The sequence below is a fragment of the Ictidomys tridecemlineatus genome, chromosome 9 (genome assembly GCF_052094955.1).
Source record: "Ictidomys tridecemlineatus isolate mIctTri1 chromosome 9, mIctTri1.hap1, whole genome shotgun sequence".
NCBI classification, from domain to species: domain Eukaryota; kingdom Metazoa; phylum Chordata; class Mammalia; order Rodentia; family Sciuridae; genus Ictidomys; species Ictidomys tridecemlineatus.
The window spans coordinates 62,016,049-62,038,341 of record NC_135485.1 but is presented as its reverse complement, the minus strand read 5'-3'; the positions used below and the strand labels follow the sequence as shown (position 1 = coordinate 62,038,341).

General features: G+C 34.9%; 1 protein-coding gene across 3 annotated transcripts in view; it reads left to right on the top strand.

Annotated features, from left to right (window-relative positions):
• Positions 1-22,293, top strand: part of Prkg2 (protein kinase cGMP-dependent 2) — a 103,834-nt gene that overhangs the window by 47,044 nt on the left and 34,497 nt on the right. Inside the window, exons 8-14 of one of the 3 annotated variants that reach the window (XM_078021463.1) lie at positions 184-278; positions 2,969-3,037; positions 7,057-7,155; positions 8,763-8,829; positions 10,767-10,903; positions 12,425-12,514; positions 14,515-14,656. In XM_078021463.1, coding sequence (XP_077877589.1) covers positions 184-278; positions 2,969-3,037; positions 7,057-7,155; positions 8,763-8,829; positions 10,767-10,903; positions 12,425-12,514; positions 14,515-14,656 — 699 coding nt within the window. Of the gene's footprint in view, positions 1-183; positions 279-2,968; positions 3,038-7,056; positions 7,156-8,762; positions 8,917-10,766; positions 10,904-12,424; positions 12,515-14,514; positions 14,657-22,293 lie in introns of those variants that run through there. The other 2 variants (XM_078021462.1, XM_078021464.1) reach the window with 2 other exon arrangements.

Genomic DNA, 22,293 nt, shown 5'->3' with positions numbered 1-22,293 from the left:
CACAGGATCACTCATATCCATCAAAATGAGCTGAGTGTAGTTAATTGTCTTACTACTGTAAAATTAAAGGAAAATCTTATCTTTTTTCCCTCATTTATCAAGTTTATCTAGGTCTGGAGGGTTTGCTTGAATGGATATGTGTCTGATTCTCCCCCTCCTTTTTAATCGATTAACATTATTTAGGTTAAAGTCACTCAGAGTACTGAGGGCCACGATCAACCACAGCTGATTAAAACACTGCAGAAAGGAGAATACTTTGGTGAAAAAGCTCTGATCAGGTGAGCCCATGAATCTATATGCCATAGCTAAATAAAATGTTTTCTATGTGAAACTAGTCATTTGAAGTTGTCCAATTGAGCCACCAAATTAATGGCAACAGATATTCAGGAATTAAACAAAAATGTTAAACTGCCTTCTAAAATAATCAGTTCATTTTGCAAGTCTTTGAGCAATTCAAAATAGTGCATTTGAGATTTCTACATGAACCTTCAGTCTTTGAGACATAAGTTGGTTTACTCTTGATATGATTTATAGAAAAATATTTTTAATGGTTAATCAAATGAGTTGATTAACCATTAATACGTACTTCCTACATAAAACCTCATGACTGAAGAAATATATTTTCCTAAATTTAAATAACTTCATAAAATCTCAAAGTTTGGGCAACATGATGTTTTGGAATTACATGTTTTTAAGTGAATATTTGGAATTACTGGGAAATCACTTAAAATTTATATTATGACTTAATGCTTTTATTTCATATTGGTGCTTGAAGGAATGGAATAGTAATTCTGTTCATTTACCTTCTTAATTTTGGTTTATAAAGCCCCAGTTCTACTGATTTGTATGACAGATTTTACATAATTACAGAGCAAAGGAAGATATTCAGAGATTACCTGAAGATAAATCTCATCATGAAGATTTTTTAAAAAGAAAACCCAAGTATTAAAGCTTAATAAATTAGGTTATAGCTATTATGTAAGCAACTTAAATGTAGAATTTAAAGCTAGGCTAAATTTTTCTTTCCCATTTTCTTGCTGGTAATGAACTTGATTCACTAATAGGAAAATTATCTTTCTTTTGTGCATTATCATAATGTAATATCATTATCAAAGACTTCAATGTATTTGTTTTCAACATTTACAGGCTATTTTTTCTCATACTTCTAAGCAAAATAGCTTAAAGCTTGAAAGTTCAAAGGCCTTTATAAATGTAGTGTGGAGACAAAATAGTTCTTGAAAGGAAATGTATCATCTAATTTTGTAGGATCTGCAGTGATTTATGCTATATGTTGTAGCCAGCCAATTATAGTGTTTTCCTATGGACAATATGGGAATTTATGTTTACTATGGATTCACAACTTCCCAAGGTATTTGAAAGCATAAAGTTAAAACCAATGGGAAGGAAAGTGGAGACAAATATGATAACATTTTTGTAGGTTGCTGCTGACTGACTCAAATTTCCTTTTATTCTGTATATTTCCACAAGTTGACATTTAAAAGTCCCAGCAGTTCTTTCAGAATTTCAGATGCAAATATAAATCCATGATACTTACACAGTACTATGAAAGAAATATGAGTGTGTTTATGAACATTAATATTTGTAAAGTATTTGCAGAGAATATTCTCAGTGACAATGATGACACCACCGTGTGAAAGGAACACGATATCTCTTTCTCTGAACTCAGAGATCAAATAGCTGGTCCACAATCCAAGTTCGTGACTGTGTCTGTTCTGTTTCTATATCTACCTGGCTCTGTCTCTACTACTTCTGTCTCTGTCTTCACTACCTCTATCTCTATCTCCATCATCTCTCTTTATCTCTGTCCCTATCTCTGTCTAAATCACATTCATACAAGTTGAGCAGAAACTGTCCTGCCTTTGACTCCAAAGTTCATGAAACTCAAGTGTCTTTACTGATGTCTTCTTATAAAGATCCTATAAAGGGATCTTGGTGGGACTGGAAGATATGTCAGAATGTCTTTGGATATCAGCTAGGCAAAGGGCACTTCTTTGGAATGGTAGAGAGGGGCTGCCCAAGTTTTCTGGGTCCTACCACTAAGAAAGGTGAAGGAGATTTGTACAATACTATATTTGATGAAGTTGACTGGAGCAGTCCTAGTAATGGTATTCTACCATTTGCTGCTACTGGTAGGACATCTTATAAATCTCTGAGCACTGGGTTCCAAGTGGGAGAACCTGTTTTCATTTTCTTTAATTTATAACAAATAGAGGGAGGAAAGTAATATAAATAAATCTCTAAAGAATATTTGCCTGATGCTTCACAAGTTGATATTCATTAGAAAATTAAACTTACCATCAGGTCATATATGACTACTCGTCATATCTAAGATATTGATTGTAAGGTATTACCACTCTATTATGCACCATTAAGAAACACAATACTGCTAATTATCCTACAACTCATCATTGATTTTCATATATAAATTGATTTCAGAGATTTTAATGGATTTTAATGTAGAAATACACATTTTCATTCTATAAAATGAAAAGTATTTTAGTATTTAATTCACTGGATGATCTGATACTGAAAACAATTTCCTTGGGTTTTGTTTTTGATGGTTTTCCCAATAAGTTTCTTTGATCAGTTCATTTCTGTTTTGCTTCCTTATTAATTAGTCTTCTTTGATCAGGGGAGAGCTCTTTTAGTTTAGCTATCACAAAGCTCAGAATGATATTCCACATGCATTTGCAGTCAGCAATTCCTCTACATTCTCAGTGCAATTATCTTTTCCTCTGCATTCCTTGTGTAGATGACCTTTATTGGGATACATTTTAAATTCTTGTGGTTTTTCTTTTGGAAGGGGGTTGAGTATAAATTAAAATGTTTTTTTCAAAAGTATAGTATTGGGAAGATGCTTTCATGCAAAGTAGCAGATTTCCTAATCAAATTGGTGGTTTTAATTTCTAACTGCAGTGGAAACTGACTTTCCTGCTTTTGTCTGCAGTGATGATGTCAGGTCAGCTAACATTATTGCTGAAGAAAATGATGTCGCTTGCCTGGTTATAGATCGAGAGTGAGTATCCTCATGTTCGAGAAGGCAGACTCCTGCCACCTTTGAAGACTTGGCCTTCCCTTACTCCCAGGGCGGATCTGTTTTCTCATTCATCACCACTCGGAAATGCTAGCCAGTCCTCAGCTGCAAGTACATTCTATTAAAATTCATGAGAAGGAACAGGGCCTTCTGATCTGAATGTGTCTGTGGCAGTGGCAGATGCTGGCAGGCTAAATATTTTGTGTGCAGAGTTTGTACATAAATATCAGCAATTGACTGATTTAAATTCTGCATCTCCCAGAGAAATAAGTTTATTAGTGTTCTTATGGATGTTTTCCATACAACGTAGTGAACAATTTTGTAATTTATTTCTAAAATGCCTTTAGCAGTCAAAAACAGTTTTGAATAAACCCTCTCTCAATGTATAAAATAATCATTAGCTATTTATATTTCCAAACAAATTTTAATCATTTGTAAGCAATGTGTATCAATATTGATGTCTAAATATCTTAGGTTATTTTTCAGAATAAGTTTTATTTTGTTTCACTCACTTCAAATCATACTTTATCCTGGCATCTTGGATCTCTCATTAACCATTTAAATATTTACTGATTAATTTCAAGATACACTAAAGGAAATTCTAATATAGCAGAGCTAGATCATTATCCAAATAAAGTCATTGTGTAGTCAAAGAAATAGGTCAGACTCACATGAAATATTAACAAAAAACAGTAAATTTACAAGAGGCATATAGTCAACTTCTGATTGAATACAGCATTTATTGAACATAGAATCATAAAAATGTAGAGCTGGGAAGAACTTAAGAGTGTTCAGAAACCTTTTTATCATGGAAAGTTACAAACATTAAAAAATAAAATGGCATCAGTACTCTACTAATTCAAGTTCAACAGTTATCAGTTCATATCTTATCTGTACTCTTCACCACTCTGTGACATCTCCACATTATTTTTAAGCAAATTCCAAATATAAAATTGTTGCAAAAAATTTGGGGCACCTCTAAAGCTAAGTATTGACTACAATAATATTAACGTGTCTAAATAGTGATTATAATTCACATGGAATTATTTCAATTCTTTCCCTTACAGATAAGAAAAGCAAATCCAAAGTAGGTTAAAGAATTGTACCAACAATGCCATCTGTGACTGAGCAGGGGTTACTGCCCAGGTTTCCAGATTCATCTCAACTTTCTCTCTCCAGCACATTTGGCTCTCATAGCACCTGCTCAGAAAGAAAAGCAGTCCCTATGCAGTCAAATGGTTAAGAATTTATTTTATTTTTTTAAATATGGAAATGGAGCATAAAGAAATAATAGGATTTTTCTTAGCAAAGAAGAAATTTAAAATTCACCCCAGCTGAATTAAAACTCCAGAGCAAAGGCAGACAGCTAGGAAGTGAAAAGTGTGTTCAGATAGCACTCTTTGAATGCCAACTCTTAAACGGAAAATGATTTGGTATATTGTCCTAACAATACATTGTTTTGTTTGAGTTCCTTAAAAATATGTGCATGTGCTGAATAGCAATAGCTGTATGGAATAAATGCTCCAAAATGTTAACACAACAAAATTTGATAGAAAGGAAGGACTTCTTTCCTTCATTATAATCACATGTACCACACATGTATGTAATATCTTTTAATCCATGAAAAACATGCATTGACTTTATATACTTTACAAATTACTTGCAAGATTATAATTTTAGGATGTTTACTTTACATATATATCATTGAGAGTCTATAACATACATACACTTGGCATAATGAAAGATAAAAAATTACATGGATTTACTCCATGGGTGAGAGATGTTGACTATCTGGTATTGCTAGTTTCACCTATAACCTGGTTTTCTTGGGACAGTTAGGGTTATCCCAACATATTTATTATTGGTATCTGATTTCATTCTGGAAAGTATTTCAGTTTGGATAATAAATGTTAGGATCATCTTAGCTATGATTTGGAGTAGATTAAGACCCCACAACACTCCCATAGTCCACTGTTTTTACCCAAATCATACCATTATTCACACTTTGTTTTATTTACCATCTCTTGCTGCTCTTTTGTAAGCTTCACGAATACAGAAACATGTAACTGCATTGCTGCTGCAGTTCCAGCATCTGATGTAGTCCTTGGCATGTGGGAAGTGCTCACCAGATGGTGGCTCAATAGAGGGCATCATCCTTGCAATGAGATGCAGGCACGGAGAGCCTATGGATTCTTATTCTTTCCTTCCTAGTCCACGGTTTTAATACATGCTTAGAATGATTATACAGCAAGAAGAATTAGAATTTGAGGTTTTCCTGTTTTTAAAGTGTGACAAACTATGAAATAATCCTGCTTTAAGATCTTTAAACAAATGGAAGGTGTATGGTGACACCACAATCCTTAATTTTTGAGATAAATCCCAAAGGAGTTGGTTAGTTACTGTAACAGCTGAATGAGTACAGGCTATTTGAAAGTTACAGCTATAATGTTGCAGCTCTTGAAAGAGTGGTTTAAGATTAGTTAGGAAAGAACCTCTAGGAACCCATGACCCCAGTGTCACAACATGAAAAAAATAAGATTTGTTTATAACAATAGTCTAGTGGCAAGCAAAAAATTGGTAAAGGAAGAGTAAATTAAAGGAAAACAAAGTACAAGAAATATTTCCTTTTTTATTGGTTCTTTATATATGATAGTAGAGTCCATTTTGATATAATTGTACAAGCATAAAATATATCTTATTCTAATTAAGACCCCAGTCTTATGGATGTACATGATGGTGAGAGTCACTATGCTGTATTCATATATTCACATAGGAAAGTTATGTCAGAGGACTGGGGATATAGTTCAGTTGGTAGAGTGCTTGCCTCCAAACACAGGGCCCTGAGTTCAATCCCCAGCACCACTTAAAAAAAAAAAAAGAAAGAAAGAAAGTTATGTCAGATTCTTAATATTTCCTTTTTGTTTGAAAATTTCAATTATTAAGGAAGTTAGAAATTCCATAGTGATATTATTTTATGTCCCATTACTGTACATCAACAAAGGTCAGTTTATAGTAAAGGGTAGAAAAGAGTGGGGAGTACATCTGAGGGGAGGAATGAAAAATACCCATTCCAGTGTGTAACACATATTGACAAATGGAAATATTGATTGGCTGTCAGCAAAATGTGTATAGAGGCATTAAGTTGTGACACTGTATTATTGAGGTGTTACTGGTTTATTAGTTTTAGGTATGTTGAGGCCCATTTTTATTATTTTAATTCTATTGTGTACCAGACACTTAAAATGATACCACTATGGTGAAAGTGGGGTCTCTATCCTAATAATCACAAATCAAGGCAGATTGTTAGATATGGCATAGGAAGCTTTGGAAGGACATTCAACAAAACTATCCTTTCTCTCGTGAGGAAGGGGATTCATTTTTCTCACGGACAGTGGAGTATGTAAGAATTTCTAAAGACCGTGGACTGGGACAGGGAGATTAGGTCAGGCACAGGACAAGGCTGTGGTCTATGAAGGATGAGTGAGGTCAACCAGATGAGCCTCAGACAGAGAACTATGAAATTCAGGTAAAAAGAAATTATGAAGGAATGTGAAATGAGGAGAATTATCAGAGACAAAGAACAGATAAATTTTGCCTTTGATTTTAAATTGTTACTTAATTAAGCAAAAGTATTAAAATCTGTAACCTCTATAAGCTATTGATTCAATAAGCAGATCATGTAAGCTGTTTCTTCTCCACTGTCTTAAAACAAATGAAAAACTACTTGTTGACATACTAGAACTGCAAAGCAGAAAACAATAGAAATGCTGTCTCTTCTCACTGGTAGCCTCTTTAGCTTGCATGAACTCAAAAGCTCAATTATAGAGCTTTCAGCAACTAGGCCACATGTTACAGCAATGTTAATATTCCATAAATTATTGAAAAACAATTGACTCCATGGATAACTCTATACATATTCTTGTATGAGTTTAAGAAGAATGTCAAGTTACTTTGGTACTATTTTGCTTTATTTTATTCTATTTTATTTTATGTTATTTCAGAACATTCAATCAAACTGTTGGGACATTTGAAGAACTCCAAAAATACCTGGAAGGGTATGTGGCAAACCTGAACCGTGATGATGAGAAAAGACATGCCAAGTAAGTGGGGGAACATCCTCCCAAGAGAGATCTGACTTGTTGGGAAGTCAGTAGATAAAGAAGAAGACATGGGAGCTCCATTGCCTATACAGTAAACAGTTAATGTGCCTTCCCTAGAAACTTCTGGAGAGCTCTTTTTAATAATTCTTCCACAAACAAGATACTAGAATGTCACTAGAATGATGATTAGTTAAGTCTCTGAATAGTCAGCAGCTTTATTTTGCATAATGAATAGAAATTTTAGGGAGAAATTTCCTGGTAAAGGGAATTCTTTACAATGGTAACATCTCAAAAGGACATTTATACTAGATTACAGGTAAAGAGTAGGGTTATAGTTTAAATTTTTCAAAACATAAGGGAGCTATTGTCTAGATAATTATATGTATGGAGGAGGAGTTGGGTAATAGGGATATAGTAATAGGGATGAATTAATATAATTTGATAGAAAATCTACATTTTTTAAATGGTTTGTCTTGTTTTGTTTTTTGCTAAAACACTTCTTATGTTTCTTTGTTTATTTTTTGCTGTGTTGGGGATTGAACCCAGGGCCTCATGCATGCTAGGCAAGCTCTCTACCATTGAGCTGTACCCCCACCCCTTGAAACATTTTTTGAGTGAAAGCTTAAGCATATGTACAGTATATAGAGCTATTGAAACTGTATATTCAAAATTTCTAGAAGGCTGAGGTTGAGTTAAATTAGAGCATTCAATCAGTACTTAACAAGATTTTTTTGTTTTTGCAAGGAATGCATTTGCAGTTTTTACACCAAAGGCCTATTGTACTAACAGCTTATGAATGTATAACTCAGAGCACTAAGTCTTAATTGAGGCATAAAATGGTTGTTTCCACAATTCTTAAGACATAAAGTGAGAAATGTACTTTTCACATTTCAAAAATCAATTTTTCTGGGTAAGCCATGGAAAACTTCAATATCTGAGAAAAGGAGCAAACTATGGCCAAGATCCTCAGTGTGGCATTGTCCTATATGTGCAACAAAGAGAATGGCTCTCTGGTTTTATTGCCTGCTATTCACTCCTTTTCTGGGTTGTTAATAGTTTTATAGAAATGCTATAGAAATGAGATCTTTAATATTATGTTTTAAATGCTATTCACTTTTATTTATTTTTATTTATTTATTTATTTTTTTGGTATTGAGAACTGAATTGGGGGATTGAATCACTGAGCCACTTCCCCAATTTTCTTTTCTTTCTTTTTTTTTTTTTAACTTTTTAATGAGACAGGGTCTCATGAAGTTGCTGAGGCTGGCCTGTAACTTGAGATCTTCCTGCCTCAGTCACCCTAGTCACGGGGATTGCAGGAAAGTGACACTATGTCTAGCTAAAATTCATCAATTTTACCTTGATGATTCAATTCTATTTTTGTCTATTTCTTGTTTTGTGCATATGAGGGTTTTTGGTTTGTATATTCCATTGTTTTTCTTCCCAGATGTACCTGAATCTGATCCTATCAAAGTTGAGATAGCCTTTGAGGCATCTATAGGCAGTGTTGCCGGCAGTTGTAAGACTATTTAAGAATGGAATTTATGAGAGGCATGGTGCCTGCCTGACTAAGGGTATGTGTGTAAAGTTTCACTTCTTTTGTTCAGGCGGTCCATGTCTAACTGGAAGCTGTCCAAAGCACTCTCTCTGGAGATGATTCAGCTGAAGGAGAAGGTGGCCAGATTTTCCTCATCATCCCCCTTCCAGAACCTTGAGATTATTGCAACACTGGGCGTTGGTGGGTTCGGAAGAGTTGAGCTTGTAAGGGGTTTACGTTTCAAGCATCTGAGAGAAGCCTGTTGACTTTTTTTGTTTTATATTCCAGCTTATCTCGGAGGATCATATGAATTATTATTGCTATCTTAAATTTTGTTTTGAACTGAAATTGAGAAAGTAAAATTTTGAATCTGCATATGGTATAGTGGCAGGTCTGTGTTAGTAACTTGTAGTAATGAGCTGTTATTTCCAGCTTCTTACATCAGATCCTTTAGTGAATTTGTTCTTGATGGTAATTATTGGAGAATGTACTAAGTAAGCATTCCCAAAGGCTGTAAAATGTAAAAACTGTATTTCCTAATGGCAAAATATGTATATATAGATATATATAACCACAACACATGAGCTCTCTATACACAAAGGAAGAGAAGAATGTGTCCTGCAGAAATGCTATAGAAATGAGATCTTTAATATTATGGTTAGATCCCTTAGACAACTCCACTACTGTGTCTGTATTTGGCTTTCATTATCCTATTTTTGGGTTGCCCCAAATTTTCCATCAGAAAAAAAGGAAATAAGACGAATGCAAAATGATGTTTGAAGAGCAGCCTTCTGCAGTGCTGAACAAACAGCTGGAAACTTACAGCCTGATTTCAGTTGTGTCTTCCATATCACCACCTCTCTGTGCTTAATAATCATCCTCCAAGTTGTAGAATAACAACAAATCTGGTATTCTGAGGAAACTGTAGAATGGAAATCTGTGACCTTTTTGGTTATATATGATTCTGAGCCCTTGACAATTACCAAGCCCATCAGAATATTAACAATGTACTGTGTATTGACGTCTGGGTACTGTGCTGATGATGTCTCTGTCTGCCAGTTGGCCCTGGGCATGAACAGATCTGAAATCCTGCCAGGGACCCTGGATAACACACTTCACACTCAGTTCATACCTCATCTCTGACGAATGAGAGGGGAAAATGGTTTCTAAATAGAGGAAGAATATTCATGATGTCTCTTATGTCATATGAAGAGACAAGGGCAATATCCATCTGTAGTGTATTTTCCACCAAAGATCATGGCAAAAGGATTAAATTAGCAATGCTGAGATCTGTTTCCTCAGATAACAACTATTGAAGCAGTATTTCTCCCTGATTTAAAAGTTATAGGCAGTACCAATGGTAAACATGATAAAATATGGGAAGAAGCCATTTCTGTATAACCTCCTTACTTTTCCAGTATAGACCATTTATGAAATGTTAAACCTACCAGGAAAAATGTTTATTTTAAAATTTACTTTCCTCTTAAGGGAAAAGATTGATTTTTATACCTAGAGTGTCACTTTCCAATAGACATTTCTATGATGATGGAAACGTCGTATATCTGTGCCATCCAGTCAGGTAGCCAGTAGGTGTATGTGGCGTTGAACTTTTGAAATGAGGCTACTGCAACTGAAGAACTGAAATTTAAATTTTAATTAATTTAAATTTAAATAACCTCATGTGATTACTAACTACTGTACTGAATGGTGCAAATATAGAACATGATTTAATTTGTTTTTCTTGGAAAATCAAAGAAGTAAATATTAAGAAATAGAAATTTTTGGCCATTTTGGTCCAGGTTTTTTCTGTTACATAATCAAAAACATTTGATTTCTAAAGATTAAGACTTCTAACCATATGTTTTCTTACTGTAATACAAAATTTTAGAATCAGATATATGAACTACTTGAGAAATTGTGATGAAACTTAGTCCTAGAGACCTAAGTGGCTAAAAGCTTCCATTCTCTTTAAATGTGAAACAGGTTTAACTCTCAATAATTATCATGTTTTAAACAGATATGGCAAATTGTTCCTACTAAGTCAATATTGAGGATTTTTCCTTTTATTACATAGGTTAAAGTAAAAAATGAGAATGTTGCTTTTGCTATGAAGTGTATAAGGAAAAAGCACATAGTTGACACTAAGCAACAGGAGCACATCTACTCAGAGAAGAGGATTCTGGAAGAGCTGTGTTCTCCATTCATTGTGAAGTAAGTAAGCCTTTGTTCTCCCAGGACTTGGAATTTTTAGGCTCTTCTTTTGAATGTTTCCATGTAAGAGGACAGAAAGAAGAAGAGGAGACTCTACTCTGGATTAGCCAATGAAATCTTGGATCAGAGTTTCCACTTTACAAAAGCATGTTGTTTGTGTGTGTGAATACAAAATTATTGCAGAATAACTTGAACTGATTATTTTATCCAGACCTATTGTAGAATTTGGGAGAATCAAGACGGTATAAGAAACCCCTCAGAGGGTGTTCTGATGTTGAATTTCTGTAGGAAGGGCACATGGGGCACATGGAAGTTACCAAAGGAGAACATATCCTGGCCCTCGAATGCCTATGTGCCAAAGGCATATCATTTTCTGATAGTTATTCTTTTTTCTGTAGGTATCCTCAGTGTTTGAAGGGGAATTTAAAATTATTCTAGGTCATAGCTCTCTTTACTTGTGAATTCATGGGTTAGTGATATTAAGCGAATTTATATTTTCTCTAAGTGCCCCAAACTGTAGTTTTTATGATTTCTGGGTGATAGACAGTGTCTGTATAATGAAGAGAATTTGTACTTTTTGATCAAATACCCTGAGAAGATCTTTCTATTTATCCATGTCCCTAGACCCATTTTTGCAAGGCTAAAAATTAAATCTGAACTCAGGTAATGCTAACAAAAATCATCCAATTACCTTTTATTATGCTCCCAGAATGCCCCTTTAAAATTAATATTTCACTAATGACCTATGATGACCAGCTTCAGGGAATGGATTAAGTTGTATTAAGTTTTGCATTTCTAGATATTTGTGATGTACCTGGCAAATAATAGGACAATAATAATATACTAAGAATAAATATAAATGACAACATTTGTATAGTGAGAGATTAAAATGCACCAGTCACTCTTCTAAGCCAAAAATATAGGAAGAGGAAGTGGGGAGAATCACAACATTTCCTTCACTGGTCCTTTAGGAGGCTCAAATAAATATGAATAATTTTCAGTAAATATTTATTATCAATAATGTATACAAATAATATATAATCAAATGAATATATAATCTCTCACTATATATATGTATATATACATATATATATATATTTTTTTTTCAATGAAAAACAGAGATCTGAGACTACATAACTAATATGTGTCTGATCTGGGATTTGAGCCTGAGCCTCTTGGTTGAGCTCACTCTCTGAATTGCTTTGCTAGGTAGGCAGAATAATGAGCTGCTTTATTAAGAGGTATAGTCTTGCAGAGTAGATAAAACTTTTACAGTGAAATGGAAGACATTTCCTCTGTGGGCAGAGGGAAAGCAGTCTGAGTAAAGGGATCCATGAGCAAAAGCACAGCAGTAGGAAAGATGAAAGAAGCTTTGGCGAGAAGCCCAGTGTAGCTGCAGGATATTTGTATGGAGATGAGGGTCAATCATTCAAAATGTTATTGAAGATAGTCTTAAGTGACTTTAAAGAGCTTTAAAAGCCATATTTCTAATCATAACCATGTTTTTATCTGTCTTTGCAGATTATATCGTACTTTTAAGGACAATAAATATGTGTACATGCTTCTGGAGGCCTGCTTAGGTGGGGAGCTATGGAGTATATTAAGAGACAGGTAATGAACAAGCATTATAAGCAAGAGCTTTCTTTACTCATGTCAGTCTACAGGATGTTGGATTTAGGAACATTTAAAAAGGCACAGAGGAAATGATTTGGAAATTATTATAAGAAAATATTATCGCTTGATAAAGTACAGTAGGAATAGTCTATTAGCTGACATTGCAGTCATGTCATATGCACCCTGTGACGTAGTCAGTTTTAGGCAGTAAAGAATCCCAGAGACGGAGAACTATCCAAGGTCTCATGGTGAGTACAGGGCAGAATCAGGGCATTAACTCAGATGTTTCTGATTCCCAGACTTAAAGAAATGGGACCTGGTAGGGAGTCGTTAAGACCTCACAGAAAAGCAGTGTAAGATGTCAACAAAGGTTCAATTTTACTAAAGAAGTGGTTTTCATGCACTCAAACCACAGATACATACTAAGCACCACCTCTGTAGAAGACTCCACAGCAGACAGTATGGAACTTTTCTAGATGATATAGAGTTTCTATCATAAAGAATAAAAAGTATGAACCTTTTTTTCCTGGCACATCAAGAGTTCCTTTGGGGAAATTATATGATTTTTAAAACATTTTATAAATATGAACACTAAATAGTAGCAAAGATGTTTGGCAAATTGTAATTAAATAGCGAGTGAGTTTTGTAGACAGTCAGCTCAGAGGAGGGGATGGAGAGAAATGCATGATGACAGAGGAAGATTTTGAATTAAACTCTAAAGATGACAAAACCTTGGAAAGCCAGAGCAGCAGGAAAATACAAAGCAGAAAAGTTGACTTGGTACTAGGTCTCCTTATAGTTAATGAGCAGAATTTGAGTAGGAAATAAGGGTAGTGAAAGAAAATGTAAAGGTAGGCTGGCATTAGATTCTGGAGGTTACTGCCCAGCAGACACCCTGACAGCCTTACCTGGGACAGTGGACCCCAACCCTGGCTATGCTTACAATCATATGGGGGAACTTTTACGAAGAAAAATGCTGGGCCGTAATGCCAGATGTTATGATTTCATTTCATCTGGGATGATATCCAGTAACTTTTTTTTTCATGCTTGTTAGACAATTCTAGTGTACATTCATGACTGAGAATCGCTGACCTTGGAACATATATTGTTGTATGGATTGGGGAAAACCCGGAAGGATAAGGAAACTTCAATGATGCTACTGCAAAAACATTAGTCTTTGCTTCAACAGTGGAATATATATAGAGAGAGAAAATCTAAATCTACTTATGAAAGAGAGTTCCTACAACCTGTTAAGTACCATGCTCAATCCTAAAAACAACGTTGCTAATTAAGGAGTAAGCCCATTTTACTGCATGGATTCTGCGGCTTAGAACAGTTAAACAACTTGCTCAAGGTATAGTGAACAAAGGAAACAGGAATTAAATCCATTTTCTCTCACCCCAAAGCCATAGTTTTCTGATATATTATGGGGTGAATCACCACCATGTTTAAGAAGATTCAGAGTATAATAATGCTTCTCACTATGCTGGTACAAGGCAACTCTACTAATAAAGATCAAGAGACATCAAACAAGAAAAGTTATGGCCCCTTTCTACCTGGGTTAGTATTGTATGCTGTACCCACAGGAAATTAAAGTGACCACTTGAGCCATTCTTTAGTCAAGCAATAAATTGCTGAAGTCTCTTTTAAGCTTTCCACTGAGATAGTCGCATTTTCTCCAGAGTGTTCCACAGACATCTAAAGAACTCTTTGTTTCCTTGGTTTTCTATTTTATATGTTCATGTGTGATTATCAGAAACAAGTGCTTGGGTAAAGATATTTTAACTTTAGTGAAGTTGTTTAGTTTGCCTCAAGTAACCTTCTCAATTTCTTTATCACCAGTAAACATCCCAATTTTATTGACAGTATAAAATACATTTTGATATTGACACAAAATATTTATATTACATATTTGGTACTAATATAATAATTGAGACCTAGAACAGTAGAAAGGACATGTGTCCAGGACACTGAGAATGAAAATTATTTCATTACAGAGGCAGCTTTGACGAAGCCACCTCCAAATTCTGTGTCGCTTGTGTGACAGAGGCATTTGATTACCTGCATCGACTAGGTATTATCTACCGAGACCTGAAGCCAGAAAACTTGATTCTAGATGCTGAGGGTTACCTGAAATTGGTAAGATAAGTTCTTTCATTTATAGTGTCACATAAGATATTTCCAAAACAAAGTTGTGTTACAGTTGCAATTTTCTTTTTAATTTTGGTACAGCTATTATTTTCACTATGGGGGATATGGCCTTTGAAGTTGGCACACTTAGTACTGGGAACACTGTTATGAATACATTCTCTTTGTCCTGTGAATTTAATGTTCAACCATATTTATGACTCCTACTGAAGATTCTCATAATAGAATGCCCTTAACATTGTATTTTATTAGTATTTTTTAAATAATTTAACTAGGTTTTAATTGATTCATATAAGGACTGGCTATAAGAAATAATGAAAGAAGAGAGTATATCACTTCTGCCCCAGGATACCTGCTGTCTATATAAGGAGAGAAGATAAACCTAACTGTGGGTGGTCATTTTGAAATATTTCCAGGCAATTCTAATGGGCAATCAGGATTGAAATCCTGTTAGACTACAGGCTTCTGAGGACAGAGACTCCCTTGCTGTCCATCTTTGTGGCCCATTGATGTCTAACAGGAACTTCCTTATATGTTATAGTAAAGAATAAAAGAAAAGTGAAGCTGCTTTCAGTGAGAAAGTACAACACATCTGGATGGTGGTAACTGAGGAGAAGCCAAGGCACTTTGGACCTAAGGAGGAAACCCCACAGGGTGGGGACCGAAGGCTAAAGTTTTCTAGGTCTTGAGAGTCTCTGAAAGACATTCAAACCATCTCTGAATATTAACAAAGACATCAAAAGTTACCCACCCGAGACCTTTTATATAAGGAAATAATAATATTATTTACTGAGCAGTTGTATGTGTAAAGATACTATGCTAACCTTTGACAATTAATCTGTTAACAATCTGTGAGACAAGCTTTATCACCAACACCTTATAGTTGTGAAATTTATCCATAGGAATTAACTTTGTTATGTGTGATGGCGACACCATCTCTCCCCATGGTAAAGGAGGAAAAGAGAAGCCCTTTCATGTGATATTTGGCTGACTTCCAAGAGATATTTTGATCTAGTCAGGCTTTATTTTATCCATGAAAGACAGCTTTGAGAGCTGGTGAGATACTAACACAAGGCTTCAATCATTCTTATTCGTGATTCCTTCATTGGTTGTGTCTCCTACAGCTCTTTAAGGAAAAGCTTTGGAGTATCCTAGAAGTAAAACCATCACAGGGCATGAAGGCTCTTGTCCTTCTCAGAGCTGTTTTTCAACAAAAGTTGGTAGCATAATCAGTATTTATAATAATGAGTCTGTTCACCATTGTGTCCATTCTGCTAATTCATTTGCCAATGACCTAAACAAAGAGTAAGAACTAAAGCCTGCAGAGGATAAAGAGCAAATGTTGAATGTTTCCATTTCTAGTTATATATTAATCTAGATATCCTGAAATCCTCTTTCTACAAAATGTCTGAAAATACTAGGTGAGACATGGAAAGCAATGTTCCAACTGCATGATTGTTCACAGCACAGCATGGGAGTTCCTCTGGGGCTGGCAATAGTGGGTGGTCAAGATCCAACACTGAAGCTGTCATCTTGTGTGCCCAGCAGCCCTAGGTCGCCTAGAGGTTTGATTTTAGTAGCTGTGTCTTCTGGGAACAGCAAACTAAGCTTTGGACCTGGGCAATGTGGGAAAGTTGAATCAGAGAACATTGTATAGAGCCAGGAATCGCACAGATTAAACTCTAAGAGAAAAAGAAAATAAGAAACAAATATCAAATTTACAAAGACAGAGTACATTCAAGGAAACATGCTTTTCTCATTATTGGCTCTTGGTAGAGGCACAGGAAGGGTCTCGTCTAAGAATTCTTGGCCACAGGCTAGTCTTAATGGAGAGATTGGTGTCCAGTCTTCAAGGATGGAAAAATCCAAGTAAGAATCTAAATGAAAATAGATCCAGGTTGGTGGCATGCCCAAGTACCAAGAACCAATGTATATTCTCTTTGGAAGAATATACTTTTAACTCCAGTCACAAAGAACTCTTATAGATAAAGTTCCAGGGAACATGAGCTCACATTTTTAAAATAATAAAATAAATGTATAAGGAGGAAAAAAGCTACCATGAGCATTAATTTTCAGAAACAAAAAGAGCAGAAGGAGACACATAAACTCCTCACATATTGGAATAACTAGGTACAGAATGTACAGTGAATACATCTGATGTGTCTTGAAAATAAGAGTGGGATAAAAAATGAGTGAGGAGCAGATGTTTTCAAAAAATATCCAACAGGTTTTTGGGAAAAAAAAACTAACAAGTGAAGCATCTAATGATAAATTAAGAGTATAATAATTGAAATTAAATGTGCAATGGAAATTTTCATTAATGGTTGAATAGTTTGCACTGCACTGTCCTCTTGGTGAGATTAATTATGCATATAAATATGTATGAAGGCATTGGAGAACAATAAAAAGTAGATAATTAGACCTTGAAAAAGGGCAACACACTAGGTGACATCCACAGTTAAACAATTTATAGCCAGGCTTGGTGCACAAGCCTATAATCCCAGGAGCTCAGGAGGCTGAGGCAGGAGGACAGAGAGTTCAAAGCCAGGCTCAGCAAAAGTGAGGCGCTAAGCAACTCAGTGAGACCCTGTCTCTTAAAAAAAAAATACAAAATAGGACTGGGGATGTGGCTCAGAAATCTGAGAAACCAGCTTTCAGAAATGTAGTTTTTTCTGAAATTCTCATGAAAATTCAGAATGTTTAGAAGTGTCAATAACTAATTTGTAAAATAATAAAATTGAAGAATTTATATTATCTGATATGAAGACTTACTATAAATATAAAGCTGTAGTAATCAAAACACTGTGATGCTGGTATAAAGATAGACAACTCAGTCTAGTAGAATAATGTCCAGAGATAGACACAGACAGTCAGCAAAAGAGGATATGCTAGTGTCTTCAGAAGGCATTGCTGAAACAACTGTATAGCCTTAATAGCAAAAAAAAAAAAAAGAAAGAAAGAAAGAAAGAAAGAAAGAAAAAGAAAATGACCCGATTGTACCTCTTACTATATGTAAAAATTATTTCAAGATTGTTCATTAACCTATAAACCATTTAGAAAGTAAACATAATATGTATTTTCAAAACTTGGGATATGCCGAGATTTCCTAGAACACAAATAATATTAATCTTAAAAGAAAAAAAAAAGATGAATTGAATTTCATTAAAATTAAAAATTTCTAGCTGTGTGCAGTGGCGCATGCCTGTAATCCCAGCAAGTTGTGAGGCTGAGGAGGAGGATCACAAGTTTAAAATCAGCCTTAACAAACTTAGCAAGGACATAAGCAATTTGCAAAACCCTATCTCAAAATAAATGAAAAAGGACTGGGGATGTGACTCAGTGGTTAAGGGTCCCAGGTTCAGTCTCTGGTTCCCCTCCCAAAAAAGAGTAAAAAAAAAACATTAAAAATTTATGATTATGAAAATACATGGCCAAGAAAATGGATTATAATGTCATAAACTAGAAGAAAATATTTTCAATATATATTTAATTGACAAAAGGCTCACAGCCAGAATACATAAAGAACATCTACAAGTAAATAATAAAAACTTGAGCTACTGTATTTTAAAAATGGTCATGAACCTTGAATAAGGAAAGTATGAGCATGATCACTTAGCCATATCACTAATTATCAAGTAAATAAATATAAATTAAAACCACAAAGAAATACACTTCACACCTAGTAGAGTTGTTATAATTAAAAAGATTGACAATATCAAGTATTGGTAAGGATGGTCCCCTACACTTGTGATGGGGATAAAAACTGAAATCATTTTAAAGAACAGTTAGTTTCTCATGGAGCCAAACATACCTATTCTATGACAGAACATTCCACTTCTTAATATTTACCCAGGAAAACTGAAATCAGAGCTTCAGATATATTGGGAATCAATGCCCATAATAACCTTATTTCTAGCAGGCCCCAAACAAGAAATAGCTCACATATCCATCATCAATTGTATGTATTTACATACAGTAGTACCTTCAGCAACAGAATTCAGTTTAGTAATAAAAAAAGGAGTGAATTTCTGTAGGCAATAACATGGATGAATTTTAAAAACTATGTTAATAAAAGAAGCTGCACACATACATGATTACATTTATAAGAGTTGTATAGTATGTGTTAGAAAGCAATATAATAGATATCTGTGGGAGGAGCATTTGATTGGGAAAAAGCATGAAGAAATTTTCTGAGATAATAGGAATGCCTGTATCCTGAACGTATATATGGTGGGCTGTGGTTATATGAGTATAATCTGCATGAATTGTACACCAAAGATGTGTGAGTTTTATTACCTGTCAATTATATTCAATTTGGAAAATGTCATGGAAAGGTTAAATAGTAGATGATTAACACAAACAGAAAAATCAGGGAAATGAAAGAAAAAGTGATTTATATAGAATGCAGCATAGAGACATAATAGAAATAAAAGAAAGAGGAATGAAGAAACTTGGAAAAGTTTCTTTAAAAGTTTAATTGTACTCCCAGACAAAAATAATATAGAGAATGAGGGGAAAGCAATATTTCAATAAACCATGACTGAGATTTTTCCAGAAATCATAAAAAGACAGCAATCAGGTAAAGGAGTCCAAATTCCAGATCATATTTCTTGAAGCTCTTGTTTTGTATAACAAGTCACTTCAAAACTTAATGACTCAACACAGCAATAGCCTTTTACAATCTCACAATTTCTACAGTTTGGGAATTTGGAAATGTTTAGCTAGGTGATTCTGACTCCAGGTCTCTCAGGGAGTCTTGGTTAGATGTTGGCTGGGGCTGCCATCACCTGGAGGCTTGCACATCTGCTAGGGCTGGAGGATCAGTCCCAGTGTAACTCATTCATACGGCTGGCAAGTTGGTGCTGGATGTTGGCTGGAGGCCTTCATTCTCCAACAGGCCTTTTCACAGGACTGGTTGGATGTTCTCATGGCATGGCAGCTGGTTTCTGTCAGAGTAAGTCTTCCAAACACCGAGGAACTGCTACCTGCCTTGAAAACCTACTCTCGAGGTCATCTACCAGCACTTCCATTGTATTCTGTTGGTCTGTTGTGGATGGGCATACCACTCAACACCAGGGGAAGTGGCTCACTGGGGTGCCCTTGGATGCTGGCTACTGTAGTAGTAAAAGTATAGAACTAAAACAGACAGCATCTTAAAAGTCATCAAAAAGAAAGGGAAGTTTATGTAAACTGAAAGGAACAAAGGAATAAAAATAGGACTTTCAGCAGAAATCTCACTAATAATAATAGAAGTCATAAAGCAGTATAATATCTTACACATTTTAAGTGAAATAACCAAAGATCTCATTTGTAAGCCCAGAAAACAAAGTTCAAAGATGTTTACTCCTACATACAAAAGTTATGCTTAGAGGGGAAGAAAAATGATTCCTCATGAAGGCTCTGGGATGCTACAAGGAATGACAGCCATAGAGAAATGGTAAACACGTCATGTCATTTAAAAATTATGGTGTCAATTAATAATCTTTGTAATGTATACTATTAAAATGATAAAATACTAAATACCTGAAAACCAGTATCATATAAACAGAATGTGAGAGTAATTGAAATTGAAGCAAAAGGAGAAAAATGTCATTTAATAGAAGGCAACAAAGAAGAAACAAATCAAGAAAACAGAGAAAGCACAAATTAATAAAGTAAGAAGAAATCTAATATATGTAAATGCACTTAACTCTCCAGATAAAAATGATTGTCAGATAGATTTATAAAATAAAGATCAGCTTGATGGTGATTCTAAGAGAGACACCTAAAATAGGAGGATGCAGAAAGGTTGAAATTAGGATGGGAAAAGATATTTCTGGGAAATATTAAATCAATTAAAATACAGGTTTCATCATATTAATATCAGGGAAGGTGTGTTCCTAGAGATAAAGGTGTAACGTTATGATAATGAAAGGCCCCTTTCAGCAAAATGATATAAATATTCCAGTCTTTTATATACCTAATAAAATATTTCAAAAAATAAACATCAGAATTCAGCAAAATGATATAAATATTCCAGTCTTTTATATACCTAATAAAATATTTCAAAAAATAAACATCAGAATTTGGCAGAATAAAGAAATTTGAATAATTGTAGACTTTTTAATATGCCTGTCTCAGAAATTGCTTGGATATTTAGACACTAAGTCACTTAAGCTATAAAAAAAAGTATATAACAAAATTAATAAATTTAATCTAATAGGGCTTATAAAATATTCAATTCAATGAGTGACTCAGCTGTCATTCATCAATAGGTGGAGAATACACTTGAACAAAACTTGATTTTCTACTGGGTCATTAAGCAAGTTTTAGCAAATAGCAGAAACAGGCACTGTCTGTTAGCTAAAAGCCCAGCAGAACTGAGCTGAGAGTTCCTGAGGGGGCTGCTGTAGGGATGGATGGTGGGGTACCTGGTGACAGACAGCACAGCAGTAATGCCATCTGGGTGATGGACCCTGGGCAGTCCAGCCTTGGACAGAAATGTCTTTAAGGATGAAAGATGCCTTCTGAGAGTACCTTAGTCTCATTCTATTAACTCTTACAAGTAGCATTTTCATCCTTCTTCAGTTTCCTGCAGTGTGTAGGAGGGGTGAGAGACCTAATGGAAATATTTTTTTTTCCATCAGTGATAAAACAGGAAAAGCTTGGGGCAAACTTTTCCTAAATAAGAGAAAAACCTGGATGTTGGAATTGTGTCTCTAGAAGGCTGTAGAAGTGTACCCTTTTGTGATAATTACAGACAATGGGCTTATGGGGAGGGCTGAAGACCTTATTCCACTCTTTCTGCCCAAGTCATGATTGAGATTGGTTGGTTTATTCCTGAATGAATCCCCTCTGGGATCAAGCTGTCTCCATCAGAAACTGCAGGGGTGTAGATTAAGAATTAAAGAACTGTAGGACCATGAATACTCTCACATCATCATCTTTCACCTCCTGTCCTATCATTTCTTAAATCATCTTTTTCCACTTTCCAGGCCAAGGAGAGCTGATAAAGGCAATAGCATTTTTGAGTCCTTATTCTGGCTAGAATGAATGAATCAAGAACAGCATTAAGATGTAGGACAGTACATAAAATGTTTAAAGAAGACTTGCCTTGTTCTCAGTCCAGGCAGAGTATGTAATAGTTAACCCTCTTGCAGTTATTCAGGAGCAAACTTTATAGTGATCAAATACATCTCAGCTGTCACTCACCAGTGAACATTTGATGTGACTGTGGAATTAACTGTTGTGTATAATGCCCCTCAGCCAAAATGCAAAATCTGCCCAGATGCTTTTGCACAGAGTGCATTAACAGAGCAGATTAATTTTACTTATATTGCATATTATTACATGAGAAAGTATAGTATAAAGCATATTAAATATTGATATCATTGCTCATTTTTATGATCTATCTGCTTCCTTCTAGCAATAGCCCCATAACAACAACTAAGAGAGTTTGCTGCTGGACTGAGCAGATTGATTAGCATGTAAGAATGAAGGAGGGACCAAGGAGGTAGCCCTTCCCTCACTCTCAAAGTAGGCACAAGTAGTTCTTGTAAACTAGTCTCAGTGTATTTAAAGTAGAACTCAATAACAACAACAAACAGGAAGAAGCCACTAACAGCACTGGAACTTGTCTTGGTGGAATT